The sequence below is a fragment of the Piliocolobus tephrosceles genome, chromosome 10 (assembly GCF_002776525.5).
Source record: "Piliocolobus tephrosceles isolate RC106 chromosome 10, ASM277652v3, whole genome shotgun sequence".
NCBI lineage: Eukaryota > Metazoa > Chordata > Mammalia > Primates > Cercopithecidae > Piliocolobus > Piliocolobus tephrosceles.
In genome coordinates, this window is record NC_045443.1 from 77,712,184 (window position 1) to 77,728,447 (window position 16,264).

Here is a 16,264-nt window from a genome sequence, read left to right on the forward strand (position 1 = left end):
TTGGACTTCAGGAGTCCTAATATCCAAAAAGTTAGTTTGAGGTCAAAAGACTGAATTTAGAATTTGGAAAGGTTATCAAATATCAAAGGCTTAAAATACTTGATATCGCGAAATAGAGTCACAGATCACTGTAAAATTAGTCATTTATTTAATCAAAGTGATAATTCAAATATTTTAAGAAGCAATAACCTTTACTCTTTGGTAGAGAGGAGACTCAGTTTCCCAAAAAATCTTAAAACTTAAGAAAGACGGTTAAAAAGGTAAATTTAATCTATTTCTCTCTTCCCTTTTTTGTTGCCGTATACTCAAAAGGTAAATAAAAATGTTTTACTATCTCTTAATATTACACAAAAATGTTGTTCAAAAGAAAAAAGCAAATTTTACCTTTGCATTGTGCATTATTAACACTAAAGTTATTTAAAAAATACATCCAATTTTAATTAATTTGATCACAAGGTAAGATCTTCGTAAACTTTTTGTAACCTTTTATGATATTTACCATTCTTTTTTCCAACTTTTTATGTGTTCTAACAAGAACCTCATGAAGGTGTCAACTGAAGGGTGGTTTTGGCCCCAGGCAGCAGAGAGTCATGGTTGACCTGATGTCATTTTTGCAACTTGGACAATCTCTGTGTGACTGCCCTATTTTCTGCTTACTCAGGACAGCATGTCTAACTTTCTTTTCTGTGTCTTTTCTCCACTTTTTCTTCAGTTCAGTCATCATTTCTACTTCCTCATGTGTTCAGCTTGTGTTTACCTGGTCAGCTCCCACTCTTCCTTACATCCTTTACGTGTTTATTCACCCTCAGATCTTACTGCAAAACATTAAAAAAAAATCAGTATTTTCTTGTTCAAATTTGAGAGACAACTGAATATAGTTCGTTTTTTCTGCCAGCATTGAAGTCCCTTTGCCCATAAATGAATGTGCTGCTTTGGGACATAAACCATGGCTGCCTGAGGCTATGGTATCAGCAGAGACTTTGTGTGGGATAATCACCCTTAAAAGGCTGGGGCTATGACAGGTGCTGAGACTGACATGTCAAGTATAATTATATACGTCCTTGAAAGGTGCTAAGTTTCTGTTTCAGAGTCATTTTGGGGCATATTCTGTATTAAAGCTTTTAGTACCTGAGAATAAAGGGTTTTGAGGAGCCCATGTGGCACATTGATGTTGACCTTTTTCCTCCAGCTTTGTTATCATTATTACTATGTTGCTTAGCAACTCTGTGGCATTATTTCTAAACCTAGTATTAACTTGAACTATGTTAGAAATGGAAAGTATAGAAATGTGACTTTTAGGTATAGTGCTATTGTTTCAAATTACTGTCAGCATAACATGATATTATAAGACAAACCATACAGATAGAATATTTCTTGACATTTCAGATTTAATATAAAGGATAAAACTAACATTGAGGCACTTTAATTAATAGTAATAAAATATAATGGCAATAGAAAGCCTTTCAATCAGCTTTTCACATCCCTTAATCTAAATAACTTTTCCCAAGAGGAAGAGCAAAGCAAAGCCCTAAATTGTGTATTTTTACTTCTTTGAAAATTATGCAGAAAGGCAGAAAAGTATGACATTATTTTTTTGAGTAGTACAATGCCATAATCATCATAATGACCCTTATTATTCCACTTTTCAAAATTTAGGCAATGCTTTGCAAAAGGATTGTTTAAAAAGCAGCGAAAGCTCCCAGCATCTATGAAGGAAAAATGGGTTACAGAGGGACACATTAATTACTCCATCAATACCATTAGTTAAAAACCTATCCTCTAGTCACTATAACACTTACTAACAAGGCAGAAAGAATTTAGCCAAAATAAGAGATGAATTGAGCTAGTTTTCACATTGCCAGTGTTGTGAAAAACTAAGTGTGGAGAATTTACGTCAAGAACTCTATGATCATCAGGCAAGGTGACTTACACCACTAATCCCAGTACTTTGGGAGGTTAAAATGAATGGCTCACTTGAGCCCAGTAGTTTGAGACCAGCCTGGGCAACATAGTGACACCCTGCCTCTACAAAAAAAATTTTAAAAATTGGTCATGTGTAGTGGCACACACCTGTAGTCTCCCAGCTACTCAGGAGGCCAAGGTGGAAGAATTGTTTGAGCCTGGAAAATTGAGGCTGCAGTGAACCATGATCATACCACTGCACTCTAGCAGCCTGGGTGATAGGGCAAGACCTCACCTGGAAAAAAAAAAAGAAAAAAGAAAAAGAAAAAACAAACTGTATGATTGCCAATTTTTTTTTTTTTTTTTTTTAAGACAGAGTCTCATTCTGTCACCCAGGCTGGAGTGCTGGAGTGCAGTGGCATGGTCTCAGCTTACTGCAACTTCAGCCTCCCAGGTTCAGGCAATTCTCTTGCCTCAGCCTCGTGAGTAGCTGGAACTACAGGCGTGTGCCACCATGCCTGGCTAATTTTTGCATTTTTAGTAGAGACCAGGTTTGCTGGCCAGACTGACCTCTTGAACTCCTGAGCTCAAGTGATCTGCCCTCGGCCTCCCAAAGTGCTGAGATTACAGTCATGAGCCACAGCACCTGGCCTATAATTGCCAAACATTTAATGACTTTTTCTTACTATGAAAATAAATGCTGACCCATATGTCTCAAAATGGAAAAGATTCAGGAAATATGTATGGCCCTTTGAAAACTGAACATTGAATCCAAGGAGAAATGTCACATTTCTTCCTTTCCTTTTAATGAAATCTCTACTGTCCACTATTAGTGAAGGGGCTCTTCAAATAGTAGCTTTTAACTTTGGGGGAGATTAAGGCCACTTTGAAAATTTGACAAGAAGCTTGTACTTTCTTCCTAGAAAAATTGTAAGTATATGAGTTGATGAATATGTTAGTTTTATTTAATTATTTCATATTATATACATATGACATCCCTTTGTATCACATAAATCTATACAATTATAACTTGCCAATTAAAACTTTTAAAGAACCAGATACAAACAATATTTTAGAATGAAATTTCCGGAGTCAGCGCAACTGAAGAAACCTATCCATTCAACTGGGGGAGAAAATTAGAAACTTTGATTCTAAAGAGTGACTTAGTGGATGCAGTGGGGAGTTGCTAAGGAAAGGGGTCTAACTGGAGGTGGAAGTGTGTCATTTAGAGTAGAGAGACCAAACAGTGTTCCTTGAAGTTAGGGATTCCCTATCATCTGAAGTTGTCTTTCTCCTCAACCATTTCTAGGCCCTTCCTAATTTCTTTATAAGTGGCATCAAGACAAACAAAACAGATTAGGGATTTGAACTCTGATCCTCCTCTTATTTGGCAAAGCGACCTCAGATAATCAATTAGTCCGTCTTAACCTCAGTTTCCTCATCTGTAAAATGGAAATAATACGTAATTCAAAAAGTTTACATAAGAACTAAATTGGATAATATATGTAAAATGCAAAGCAAGCTCTCAAACAATGCACATTATTTTATTTACTAACAAATACAAAGTTTTGTAACTATTTGTGTTCTTATTTATAGACAAATAATTATTCAGCCAGAAATATCCTTTATTTTATTTTATTTATTTATTTATTTTTTTATTATACTTTAAGTTCTAGGGTACATGTGCATAACGTGCAGATTTGTTACATATGTATACCTGTGCCATGTTGGTGTGCTGCACCCATCAACTCCTCAGCACCCATCAATTCATCATTTATATCAGGTATATCATGATGAATCAGGTATATCATGATGAATCATATATATCAGGTATACAGTGCAATCCCTCCCCCCTCCCCCCTCCCCATGATAGGCCCCAGTGTGTGATGTTCCCCTTCCCGAGTCCAAGTGAACTCATTGTTCAGTTCCCACCTATGAGTGAGAACATGCGGTGTTTGGTTTTCTCTTCTTGTGATAGTTTGCTAAGAATGATGGTTTCCAGCTGCATCCATGTCCCTACAAAGGACGCAAACTCATCCTTTTTTATGGCTGCATAGTATTCCATGGTGTATATGTGGCACATTTTCTTAATCCAGTCTGTCACTGATGGACATTTGGGTTGATTCCAAGTCTTTGCTATTGTGAATAGTGCCGCAATAAACATACGTGTGCATGTGTCTTTGTAGTAGAATAATTTATAATCCTTTGGGTATATACCCAGTAGTGGGATGGCTGGGTCATATGGTACATCTAGTTCTAGATCCTTGAGGAATTGCCATACTGTTTTCCATAATGGTTGAACTAGTTTACAATCCCACCAACAGTGTAAAAGTGTTCCTATTTCTCCACATCCTCTCCAACACCTGTTGTTTCCTGATTTTTTAATGATTGCCATTCTAACTGGTGTGAGATGGTATCTCATTGTGGTTTTGATTTGCATTTCTCTGATGGCGAGTGATGATGAGCATTTTTTCATGTGTCTGTTGGCTGTATGAATGTCTTCTTTTGAGAAATGTCTGTTCATGTCCTTTCCCCATTTTTGGATGGGGTTGTTTGTTTTTTTCTTGTATATTTGTTTGAGTTCTTTGTAGATTCTGGAAATTAGCCCTTTGTCAGATGAGTAGATTGCAAACATTTTCTCCCATTCTGTAGGTTGCCTGTTCACTCTGATGGTAGTTTCTTTTGCTGTGCAGAAGCTCTTTAGTTTAATTAGATCCCATTTGTCAATTTTGGCTTTTGCTGCCATTGCTTTTGGTGTTTTAGACATGAAGTCCTTGCCCATGCCTATGTCCTGAATGGTACTACCTAGATTTTCTTCTAGGGTTTTTATGGTAATAGGTCTAACATTTAAGTCTCTAATCCATCTTGAATTAATCTTCATATAAGGAGTAAGGAAAGGATCCAGTTTCAGCTTTCTACTTATGGCTAGCCAATTTTCCCAGCACCATTTATTAAATAGGGAATCCTTTCCCCATTTCTTGTTTCTATCAGGTTTGTCAAAGATCAGATGGCTGTAGATGTGTGGTATTATTTCTGAGGACTCTGTTCTGTTCCATTGGTCTATATCTCTGTTTTGGTACCAGTACCATGCTGTTTTGGTTACTGTAGCCTTGTAGTATAGTTTGAAGTCAGGTAGCGTGATGCCTCCAGCTTTGTCCTTTTGACTTAGGATTGTCTTGGCAATGCGGGCTCTTTTTTGGTTCCATATGAACTTTAAAGCCGTTTTTTCCAATTCTGTGAAGAAACTCATTGGTAGCTTGATGGGGATGGCATTGAATCTATAAATAACCTTGGGCAGTATGGCCATTTTCACGATATTGATTCTTCCTATCCATGAGCATGGTATGTTCTTCCATTTGTTTGTGTCCTCTTTGATTTCACTGAGCAGTGGTTTGTAGTTCTCCTTGAAGAGGTCGTTTACATCCCTTGTAAGTTGGATTCCTAGGTATTTTATTCTCTTTGAAGCAATTGTGAATGGAAGTTCATTCCTGATTTGGCTCTCTGCTTGTCTGTTACTGGTGTATAAGAATGCTTGTGATTTTTGCACATTAATTTTGTATCCTGAGACTTTGCTGAAGTTGCTTATCAGCTTAAGAAGGTTTTGGGCTGAGACGATGGGGTTTTCTAAGTATACAATCATGTCATCTGCAAACAGGGACAATTTGACTTCTTCTTTTCCTAACTGAATACCCTTGATTTCTTTCTCTTGCCTGATTGCCCTAGCCAGAACTTCCAACACTATGTTGAATAGGAGTGGTGAGAGAGGGCATCCCTGTCTTGTGCCAGTTTTCAAAGGGAATTTTTCCAGTTTTTGCCCATTCAGTATGATATTGGCTGTGGGTTTGTCATAAATAGCTTTTATTATTTTGAGGTATGTTCCATCAATACCGAATTTATTGAGCGTTTTTAGCATGAAGGGCTGTTGAATTTTGTCAAAAGCCTTTTCTGCATCTATTGAGATAATCATGTGGTTCTTGTCTTTGGTTCTGTTGATATGCTGGATTACGTTGATTGATTTGCGAATGTTGAACCAGCCTTGCATACCAGGGATGAAGCCCACTTGATCATGGTGGATAAGCTTTTTGATGTGCTGCTGAATCCGGTTTGCCAGTATTTTATTGAGGATTTTTGAATCGATGTTCATCAGGGAGATTGGTCTAAAATTCTCTTTTTTTGTTGTGTCTCTGCCAGGCTTTGGTATCAGGATGATGTTGGCCTCATAAAATGAGTTAGGGAGGATTCCCTCTTTTTCTATTGATTGGAATAGTTTCAGAAGGAATGGTACCAGCTCCTCCTTGTACCTCTGGTAGAATTCAGCTGTGAATCCATCTGGTCCTGGGCTTTTTTTGGTGGGTAGGCTATTAATTGTTGCCTCAATTTCAGAGGCTGCTATTGGTCTATTCAGGGATTCAACTTCTTCCTGGTTTAGTCTTGGGAGAGTGTAAGTGTCCAGGAAATTATCCATTTCTTCTAGATTTTCTAGTTGATTTGCATAGAGATGTTTATAGTATTCTCTGATGGTAGTTTGTATTTCTGTGGGGTCGGTGGTGATATCCCCTTTATCATTTTTTATTGCGTCTATTTGATTCCTCTCTCTTTTCTTCTTTATTAGCCTTGCTAGCGGTCTGTCAATTTTGTTGATCTTTTCAAAAAACCAACTCCTGGATTAATTGATTTTTTGGAGGGTTTTTTGTGTCTCTATCTCCTTCAGTTCTGCTCTGATCTTAGTTATTTCTTGCCTTCTGCTAGCTTTTGAATGTGATTGCTCTTGCCTCTCTAATTCTTTTAATTGTGATGTTAGAGTGTCAATTTTAGATCTTTCCTGCTTTCTCTTGTGGGCATTTAGTGCTATAAATTTCCCTCTACACACTGCTTTAAATGTGTCCCAGAGATTCTGGTATGTTGTATCTTTGTTCTCATTGGTTTCAAAGAACATCTTTATTTCTGCTTTCATTTCGATATGTACCCAGTAGTCATTCAGGAGCAGGTTGTTCAGTTTCCATGTAGTTGAGCGGTTTTGATTGAGTTTCTTAGTCCTGAGTTCTAGTTTGATTGCACTGTGGTCTGAGAGACAGTTTGTTATAATTTCTGTTCTTTTACATTTGCTGAGGAGTGCTTTACTTCCACTTATGTGGTCAATTTTGGAATAAGTGCGATGTGGTGCTGAGAAGAATGTATATTCTGTTGACTTGGGGTGGAGAGTTCTATAGATGTCTATTAGGTCCACTTGGTGCAGAGATGAGTTCAATTCCTGGATATCCTTGTTAATTTTCTGTCTCATTGATCTGTCTAATGTTGACAATGGAGTGTTGAAGTCTCCCATTATTATTGTATGGGAGTCTAAGTCTCTTTGTAAGTCTCTAAGGACTTGCTTTATGAATCTGGGTGCTCCTGTATTGGGTGCATATATATTTAGGATAGTTAGCTCTTCCTGTTGAATTGATCCCTTTACCATTATGTAATGGCCTTCTTTGTCTCTTTTGATCTTTGATGGTTTAAAGTCTGTTTTATCAGAGACTAGGATTGCAACCCCTGCTTTTTTTTGTTCTCCATTTGCTTGGTAGATCTTCCTCCATCCCTTTATTTTGAGCCTATGTATGTCTCTGCATGTGAGATGGGTCTCCTGAAGACAGCAGACTGATGGGTCTTGACTCTTTATCCAGTTTGCCAGTCTGTGTCTTTTAATTGGAGCATTTAGTCCATTTACATTTAAGGTTAATATTGTTATGTGTGAACTTGATCCTGCCATTATGATATTAACTGGTTATTTTGCAGTTTCTTCCTAGCCTCGATGGTCTTTACATTTTGGCATATTTTTGCAATGGCTGGTACCGGTTGTTCCTTTCCATGTTTAGGGCTTCCTTCAAGGTCTCTTGTAAGGCAGGCCTGGTGGTGACAAAATCTCTAAGCATTTGCTTATCTGTAAAGAATTTTATTTCTCCTTCACTGATGAAACTTAGTTTGGCTGGATATGAAATTCTGGGTTTAAAATTCTTTTCTTTAAGAACGTTGAATATTGGCCCCCACTCTCTTCTGGCTTGTAGAGTTTCTGCCGAGAGATCTGCTGTCAGTCTGATGGGCTTCCCTTTGTGGGTAACCCGACCTTTCTCTCTGGCTGCCCTTAAGATTTTTTCCTTCATTTCAACTTTGGTGAATCTGGCAATTATGTGTCTTGGAATTGCTCTTCTGGAGGAGTATCTTTGTGGCGTTCTCTGTATTTCCTGAATTTGAATGTTGGCCTGCCCTGCTAGGTTGGGGAAGTTCTCCTGGATGATATCCTGAAGAGTGTTTTCCAATTTGGTTCCATTTTCCCCCTCACTTTCAGGCACCCCAATCAGACGTAGATTTGGTCTTTTGACATAATCCCATACTTCTTGCAGGCTTTGTTCATTTCTTTTTCTTCTTTTTTCTTTTGGTTTCTCTTCTCGCTTCATTTCATTCATTTGATCCTCCATCGCTGATACTCTTTCTTCCAGTTGATCGAGTCGGTTACTGAAGCTTGTGCATTTGTCACGTATTTCTCGTGTCATGGTTTTCATCTCTGTCATTTCGTTTATGACCTTCTCTGCATTAATTAGTCTAGCTGTCAATTCTTCCACTCTTTTTTCAAGATTTTTAGTTTCTTTGCGCTGGGTACGTAATTCCTCCTTTAGCTCTGAGAGGTTTGATGGACTGAAGCCTTCTTCTCTCATCTCGTCAAAGTCATTCTCTGACCAGCTTTGATCCATTGCTGGTGATGGGCTGTGCTCCTTTGCAGGGGGAGATGCACTCTTATTTTTTGAATTTCCAGCTTTTCTGCCCTGCTTTTTCCCCATCTTTGTGGTTTTATCTGTCTCTGGTCTTTGATGATGGTGACGTACTGATGGGGTTTTGGTATAGGTGTCTTTCCTGTTTGATAGTTTTCCTTCTGACAGTCAGGACCCTCAGCTATAGGTCTGTTGGAGATTGCTTGAGGTCCACTCCAGACCCTGTTTGTCTGGGTATCAGCAGCAGAGGTTGCAGAAGATAGAATATTGCTGAAGAGCGAGTGCACCTGTCTGATTCTTGCTTTGGAAGCTTCCTCTCAGGGGTGTACTCCACCCTGTGAGGTGTGGGGTGTCAGACTGCCCCTAGTGGGGGATGTCTCCCAGTTAGGCTACTCAGGGGTCAGGGACCCACTTGAGCAGGCAGCCTGCCCCTTCTCAGATCTCAACCTCCGTGTTGGGAGATCCACTGCTCTCTTCAAAGCTGTCAGACAGAGTCGTTCGCGTCTGCACACGCCTCTGCTACTTCCCCTGTTATTTTTTTTAGCTGTACCCTGTCCCCAGAGGCGGAGTCTACAGAGACAGGCAGGTTTCCTTGAGCTGCTGTGAGCTCCACCCAGTTCGAGCTTCCCAGCGGCTTTGTTTACCTACTTAAGCCTCAGCGATGGCGGGCGCCCCTCCCCCAGCCTGGCTGCTGCCTTGCGGTTAGATTGCCGCAGACTGCTGTGTTAGCAAGGAGGGAGGCTCCGTGGGCGTGGTACCCTCCCGGCCAGGTATGGGATAAATTCTCCTGGTGTGCTGGTGTGCTTACAGCGCAGTATTGGGGTGGGAGTTACCTGATTTTCCAGGTGTTGTGTGTCTCAGTTCCCCTGGCTAGGAAAAGGGATTCCCTTCCCCCTTGCGCTTCCCAGGTGAGGCGATGCCTCGCCCTGCTTCAGCTCTCACTGGTCAGGCTGCAGCAGCTGACCAGCGCCGATTGTCCGGCACTCCCGAGTGAGATGACCCCAGTACCTCAGTTGAAAATGCAGAAATCACAGGTCTTCTGTGTCGCTCGCGCGGGGAGATGGAGACTGGAGCTGTTCCTATTCAGCCATCTTGCTCCGCCCCCGCCCCCCCCGCCCAGAAATATCCTTTAAATAAAACCAAAGACATGTCTCAAATGAATTTTTTTTTTTAAGATTTCCCTAAGTGACATATTGTTTTGTTGATTATTGACAAAGCAAATGATAATGGTTGATACATTTGAGCTATAGAAATAAAATGGTAAACTTGGCTGGATCAAAATTGTAACAGAGACATTATAGATGTTTAAAGGTTGAGCTATCCTACTATATTTCTATAAAATTCTTCACATTATTAGTTAAAAATGACTTTTTATTATAGAGGTAAGTTGTTTTTCAGTTCTAATGCAATCCATTGTCAATACTGATCTTTAAGATTTCTTAATAAAAATAACAAAAATAATATAGGTTGTATATATTTGTATTAATAAAATATTTTTGACATTTCAGAGTACAGATGATTCAGATGTATCTGTCATTGCCCAGAACAAGAAATGCTTTGACAACGATATTGTTTGTTCTAAAAGTGTTTTGATATCAGTTGGGGACACTGAAATTTACCTGAATGATACTCCTTACAAACGGGTTAGTGAATTATTTCTTTCAGGATCATTTGAACTTGTCCTGAGGATACTGAAAATAGAACAGAAATGATTTGGGCTACTTCTCTCTGTAAATGGTTATGAGATCTATGTTGTTTTTTCTTTTCCATTTTGTGTGGCTTCAGGAAATTGTGCTTCACTTCTCTCTTCTTACTTCTTAACTTCCCTTCTCCATATTCCAGTTCATCTTGCTTTCCTTCCCATAGTTGCCATTTGGGCCCTTGTAGCCCTCCCCTATTGCCTTAATTACTTCAGTGGCTTCCAGACTAGACTCTTGGCTTCTAGTTTTAGTCTTTCCCCTCTAATTCATCCTCACATACTGCAGCATAGGTAGTTTTACTTATATATATATATATATATATATATATATATTTTTTTTTTTTTTTTTTTTTGAGACGGAGTCTTACTCTTGCCCAGACTAGAGTGCAGTGGTATGATCTTGGCTCACTGCAACCTCTGTCTCCTGGGTTTAAGTGATTCTCTTGCCTCAGCCTCCTGAGTAGCTGGGATTACAGATGCACTCCACCACTCCTGGCTAATTTTTGTATTTTCAGTAGAGACGAGATTTCACCATGTTGGTTAGGCTGGTCTCAAACTCCTGACCTCAGGTGATCCACCTGTCTTGGCCTCCCAAAATGCTGGGATTACAGGCATGAGCCACTACACCCAGCCTTATATATGTATATTTTTTATGGAAATCTTAATATGTCACGCTGTGGTTCTTCAAGCCTTTGAGATGCCTTCCCACTGCTCCTCCAAGGCCTTGCCAATCTGGCTGTTACCTGCCTCGCCTGCCTGCTCTTTCATCACTTTCTGCTTCAAGGCCACGTTCCAGAAGGTGGAGCATCTTATTAGTCCTTCATTACTGTTATTGCTTATTCCTGGATCTGTCTTTCCATTTAAATTATTCATATGCAATATGTCTTATCATACCTCCTCCAGGGAGCTCCTCCTCACACCCTGAAGCATCCTATTAGAATGTGTATCATGCTTTAATGAAACTACTTGTGAGCTTGTCTTCCCCAATTGTCTCCAAGTTTTTGTTTATTGTATCCTTGGAGCCTGCCCAATTTAATAGAATGAATAAATTTCATTAATTCATTCATCTCATACATTCTTTTATAATGTTTACTGAATATCAAAACATGTGCTAATTGTTGGGACTACAATAGTGAAATAACACTGTGCTTGCCTTTAAGAAGTTTCTGCTCAGGTGATGGATACATTCAGGTAAATAAGGATGTGCAGCATGGTGTCCTATGATAGGAATTTATGTAGGATAATATGGGAACTCCTGGGAAGAACACCTAAAGAAACCTGGGGTGCTTAGGGTGATTGTTAAGAGCATAGACTTTAGAGTCACTCAGTAGTAACTTGGAGCCTCTGTTCCATCACCTGCTTGCTCTATAACTTTGGGCAGGTTTACTTAACTTCTTCAAGCTGCAGCTTTTCCATCTGTAAATTTGGGAAGATTTTTAGAACCTACTTCTTTAGTTTCTGTGAGGATTGAAATGAAAGTATAAATTGATGGATTTGGAATGATTCTTCTTATTCCTTTACCCTCCCTAGTTTTGAAGGCTCAGAAGACATGCTGTGGAGGAAATGATTTGCACTGAGTCTTAAAGGATGATTAGGCATTAGCCAGGTGAAGAGAGGGAGTAGGGTGACAATCAGTACAGACGAATAAACCCACTCAGTAGAGCAGAGCTGAGAGATGAAATGGCATGTTTGGATAACTGCAGGTGGTTTAGATTGGTGGAAGCACAATATATGAGATGGTGGATGGAGGGAGTGGCAAAGCGACTCAGGGAGGAGTGTCCTGATCAGCTGTCATTCAGGGAGCATGGGGTAAAGGCAATAGATGAGGGGGCTGAGTCCAGACTATGGAGGCTCTTGAATGGTGCAAGATATTTGAACCTCATTGTATAGGCAAGAAGTTTTAGAGTTAGAAAGTACATGATTTGACAAATGGGCTTTAAACACTGACCTATATTCTGAGATGTTTAGAACAATGTTTCTCTCAGTTTGGTCTGCCAATATTCATTAAAATCATCTGGAATTTTTCCTTGTAAGTGCTGGTTTTTGGTCTGACTTCAGTAATCGGAATGGCTGTTGCTGAAATCAAAATTGACATTTTCAGTGGTACCTGAAATTCTTGTGCACACTAAAGTTTGAGAACAATTACCTTAAAACATAACTATGTTTCAGTCAGAAGCATTGAGACTGGGCGGCAATCAACTTTTGGGCAAAACAGAGTTTCTGCAATCATGTTGACATGTTTTTCAAGTAATTACAGCAGTTTGTCATAACCACCAACCAGATATTCATCTGTAGGTGAAGGTTATTTCTAAGAAAAAGGATGTTAAAAAAGAAACAAGAGAAAATAGTAAATGCTCTTATAAAGACAGCTTGACACATCTTTGAAGTAGTGATTGCAACTCCACATAACTTTCAACTTCCAATTTTCACTTGTATGTAGGTGTTAATGAGTCTCCTTTATATAAATTGTATGACATTAAGAAAAGTCATAAAAACAGTTTGACCCTAAAGAAATCCCCTGCAATATTTTTTCTCAAACATCGAAAGTGAAAAATAAGCACTATTTATTTTATGGTAGATGGACCACCCATTCAAGGAAAGAACAAAAAACCACCTCTGTTATTTTATTATTTTATTTTATTTTATTTTTTTGAGACAGAGTCTTGCTCTGTTGCCCAGGCTGGATGGAGTGCACGGCATGATCTTGGCTCACTGCAAGCTCTGCCTCCTGGGTTCACGCCATTCTCCTGCGTCAGCCTCCTGAGTAGCTGGGACTACAGGCGCCCGCCACCTTGCCCAGCTAATATTTTGTATATTTAGTAGAGACTGGGTTTCACCGTGTTAGCCAGGATGGTCTCGATCTCCTGACCTCGTGATCCGCCCGCCTTGGCCTCCCAAAGTGCTGGGATTACAGGCGTGAGCCCCCGTGCCCGGCCCACCTCTGTTATTTTTATATGTAAATGCACAATTCTAATTTTATCAAATGTATAAGATATAACTATTTTATTAATTTATTTAAGCTGTACTTTAAATATTTTAATTATCCATATTTCTAACATATCTTGCTAACATCACTAGAGTTTGTTTAAAGTGCTTTAATTCTCATCTGAAGTGGAGATCTCTATTTTGGACAATTCATAATATCTCACAGTTCTAATGAACAGCATGATTTATGAATCTGAAAAGGCGCATGGCAACTCCCTTTGACCACAGAGGATTTTCTTGTAGTAAGCTGCCCTATCTAATGAAAATGAAGGATTTTATGTCTAAAGACAAATAGAAAAGATGTGCTTTTGTATCAGGATAACTGATGCAAAACCAAACTGAGCAAAAGAGAAACAAATCAAAGACAAACAAGATGATAGAAAGATACTAAAGAGTGCAGTGAAAACAATAGAATTAGTTTCTGGTGGCAGAGACCGACTTGGGGGCAGGGCAAGCTATGCAATTTGTTCAAAACAGGTAAAACGTTTCATTTTCTTGTTTCGTGTTCTGTCTTGATGTGTCGTGGTGTTTTTTTCTTTTCTTTTTTTTATTTTAAATTATCATTTAATGCCATGCTCACTCAAGCATAGGGATAGTCCTGGGGTGAGTGCACACCACATACCCTGTCAGTGCTGAGGGCCTTCCTTGCCTCGTAACTCCAACTTGGCATTTGGGTATGCATGCCTAAGTCCAACTCATCCTGCCTCTGTGTTGCAAGTGGAACGTAGCAGTGGTCTCTGGGTGGCTGCAGAGAAGCAGGCATCAAATAATCAATCCCAGGGAGGTTGGACAGACAGCAGGAGATGTGAGCCAAGGCTTCAAGGCCCAGACACATGATTCTTTGTCTCACTGAACTTCACTGACAAAACATGGATTCACACGTAAAATCAGAATTTCAAGATAGCAGATACAGGGACTGTCCTTGCTCAGAAGAGCATTGCACTGTCTAAATGCCTACCAATCCGGCTCATCTTGAGGATGAAATTTCTAGTGGGGCAATCAGGGGAGGCTTCACAGAGGAGGGAGCATATGGGTCACAACTGATGGGAATGAGGCCATTACGCTAAGATCTGGAGAACAGAGTTCCTAGCAGGAGGAACACCAAACACACAGGACTTGAGATGGGGAAAAGCTTAGGTAAATTTGAAGAACAGAAAGACAGCCAGCATAGCTGAAGCTTAGTCAGTGAGGGTGGGGATTGGGAAGTGGAAGGAAATGAGATCAGAGAGAGCCAGTCAACAACACATATGGCTATATACAATATATACTCTTATATACAATATATTATGCACTTATTTTAAGTATGACCTTGGTCTAGGAGACTGAAAACTCCTTATGGATGTGACTAAATTTATTTCATTTTCCCTTTGAAATATTTATTAAAAAGTCTACTGTAGTATAGTATTTTCAAACTATGCTTTTGTTATTACTTGTAGGAGAAAAGTAACCAAAGAATTTCATATCTCCTTCACAATTTTTATTTTGCTCCTGGCTAAATTTGTCTTTCTTACTTTGATGTTAACTGTACATTTTTGAAGTTATTATATGAGTTAATTTCAAGGTCAGATTCAAATCAATATAGCCATGTGTTGCCCTTGCTTAATAAAGAATATTATATATTCCTACTTTACAATAAAAGTTCTCTAACATTTCCCGATATGTTCCATCTCTCATTTCTCTCTGCTTTATCCTTTCTACTGCATAAATTATCTTCTTTTAATATACAACCAAGGTCTGATGCTTCCTTGTTTGAAAGCTTTTATTGACTACATTTTGCACATGTGATAATTACTCTGGATAACTTGGTTGCAAAGGTCTCAGGCTATGATCCATCATGTAATTCATGCTCTAGCCTTTTGGTACTCTCCTTAGTTCTGAATAAATCTTTGACTTTCTTGTCCCTAAATCTTGATTCAAGCTATTTCTTTTGTTTGGAAGGATTTCTTCTCCATTCTCATTCTCAACTCCCTATACCTTGCTGTGCATATCCTCTTGCAGATCAGTTCACAGCCACCCCTTGCAAGAAGCCTTCTGGAATCCCTTCAGTGGTAATTCACCCCTTCCCACCATGCTACACACATACAGTAGTTCCTCCTTGTCCATGAGGGTTAGGTCCCAAGCGCTCCAATGGGTGCCTGAAACCGTAGATAGTAGCAGACCCAATTGCCAGCAATCAGAACACGTTTCTGTTCTGTTCATGCCTTTTACCCACAAATTTAATGCCTTTTCCACCTTAACTAAGCACTTACCATGCACTGTGGCTGTCAGTTTTGCAGTTTAGTGTGCAACAGCAAAACTAGCTGAATTTCTTTTCCCTTCTTCACAATTTCACAGATAGAAGATTCATTCTTACCGCAGATCTTAGCAACCGCAGCATACAATTTTTTTCTGTCTTGTTAAGTTGAGAACTTTCTCCTTTTCACTTAAAGGAAGTACTTCACAGCTTCTTTTTACCTGAATTGGGAAGGCAATGTCTCCTACCAAACTTAATGATTCTGATTTTCAACACATTTTTAATGAAGTCAGTAGACTATTTGCATGCTATCATTAGCTACTCAGAAACATGAGCAGGACCAAATTTCTCTCTTTTGCAGGCAAGGTCATACCTTTTTTAGTTCTGTCGTATTTGTTCATCACAGATGTGAAATTTCTGATTTGGTGGGGATATCACTTAATGTCTTCTGTGTCCATTCCCTTGTTTTGCTCTTCCCCACATGTAACTGAAATATCTTTTCCCTTTGTCCATTTATCCATGTGGGGTCCATCTGCTAGTTTGTGTCTGGTAATCAATATTTATGTATTTATGTATTTTGTGCAATTGTTTTGTCTTTTCTTACAGAATTCAGAAAAGGCATGACCAAGCAACAATATTAGTACATAGATAGTTGTTGGTAAATATTAACTAAGCTAATTTGATATATTTTGGTTAGAG

General features: G+C 39.1%; 1 protein-coding gene across 1 annotated transcript in view; it reads left to right on the forward strand.

The window, feature by feature from the left end:
* Window positions 1-16,264, forward strand: part of OTOGL (otogelin like) — a 239,565-nt gene that overhangs the window by 149,053 nt on the left and 74,248 nt on the right. The window contains exon 27 of the mRNA XM_023219423.1: window positions 10,157-10,291. Coding sequence (XP_023075191.1) covers window positions 10,157-10,291 — 135 coding nt within the window. The remainder of the gene's footprint in view (window positions 1-10,156; window positions 10,292-16,264) is intronic.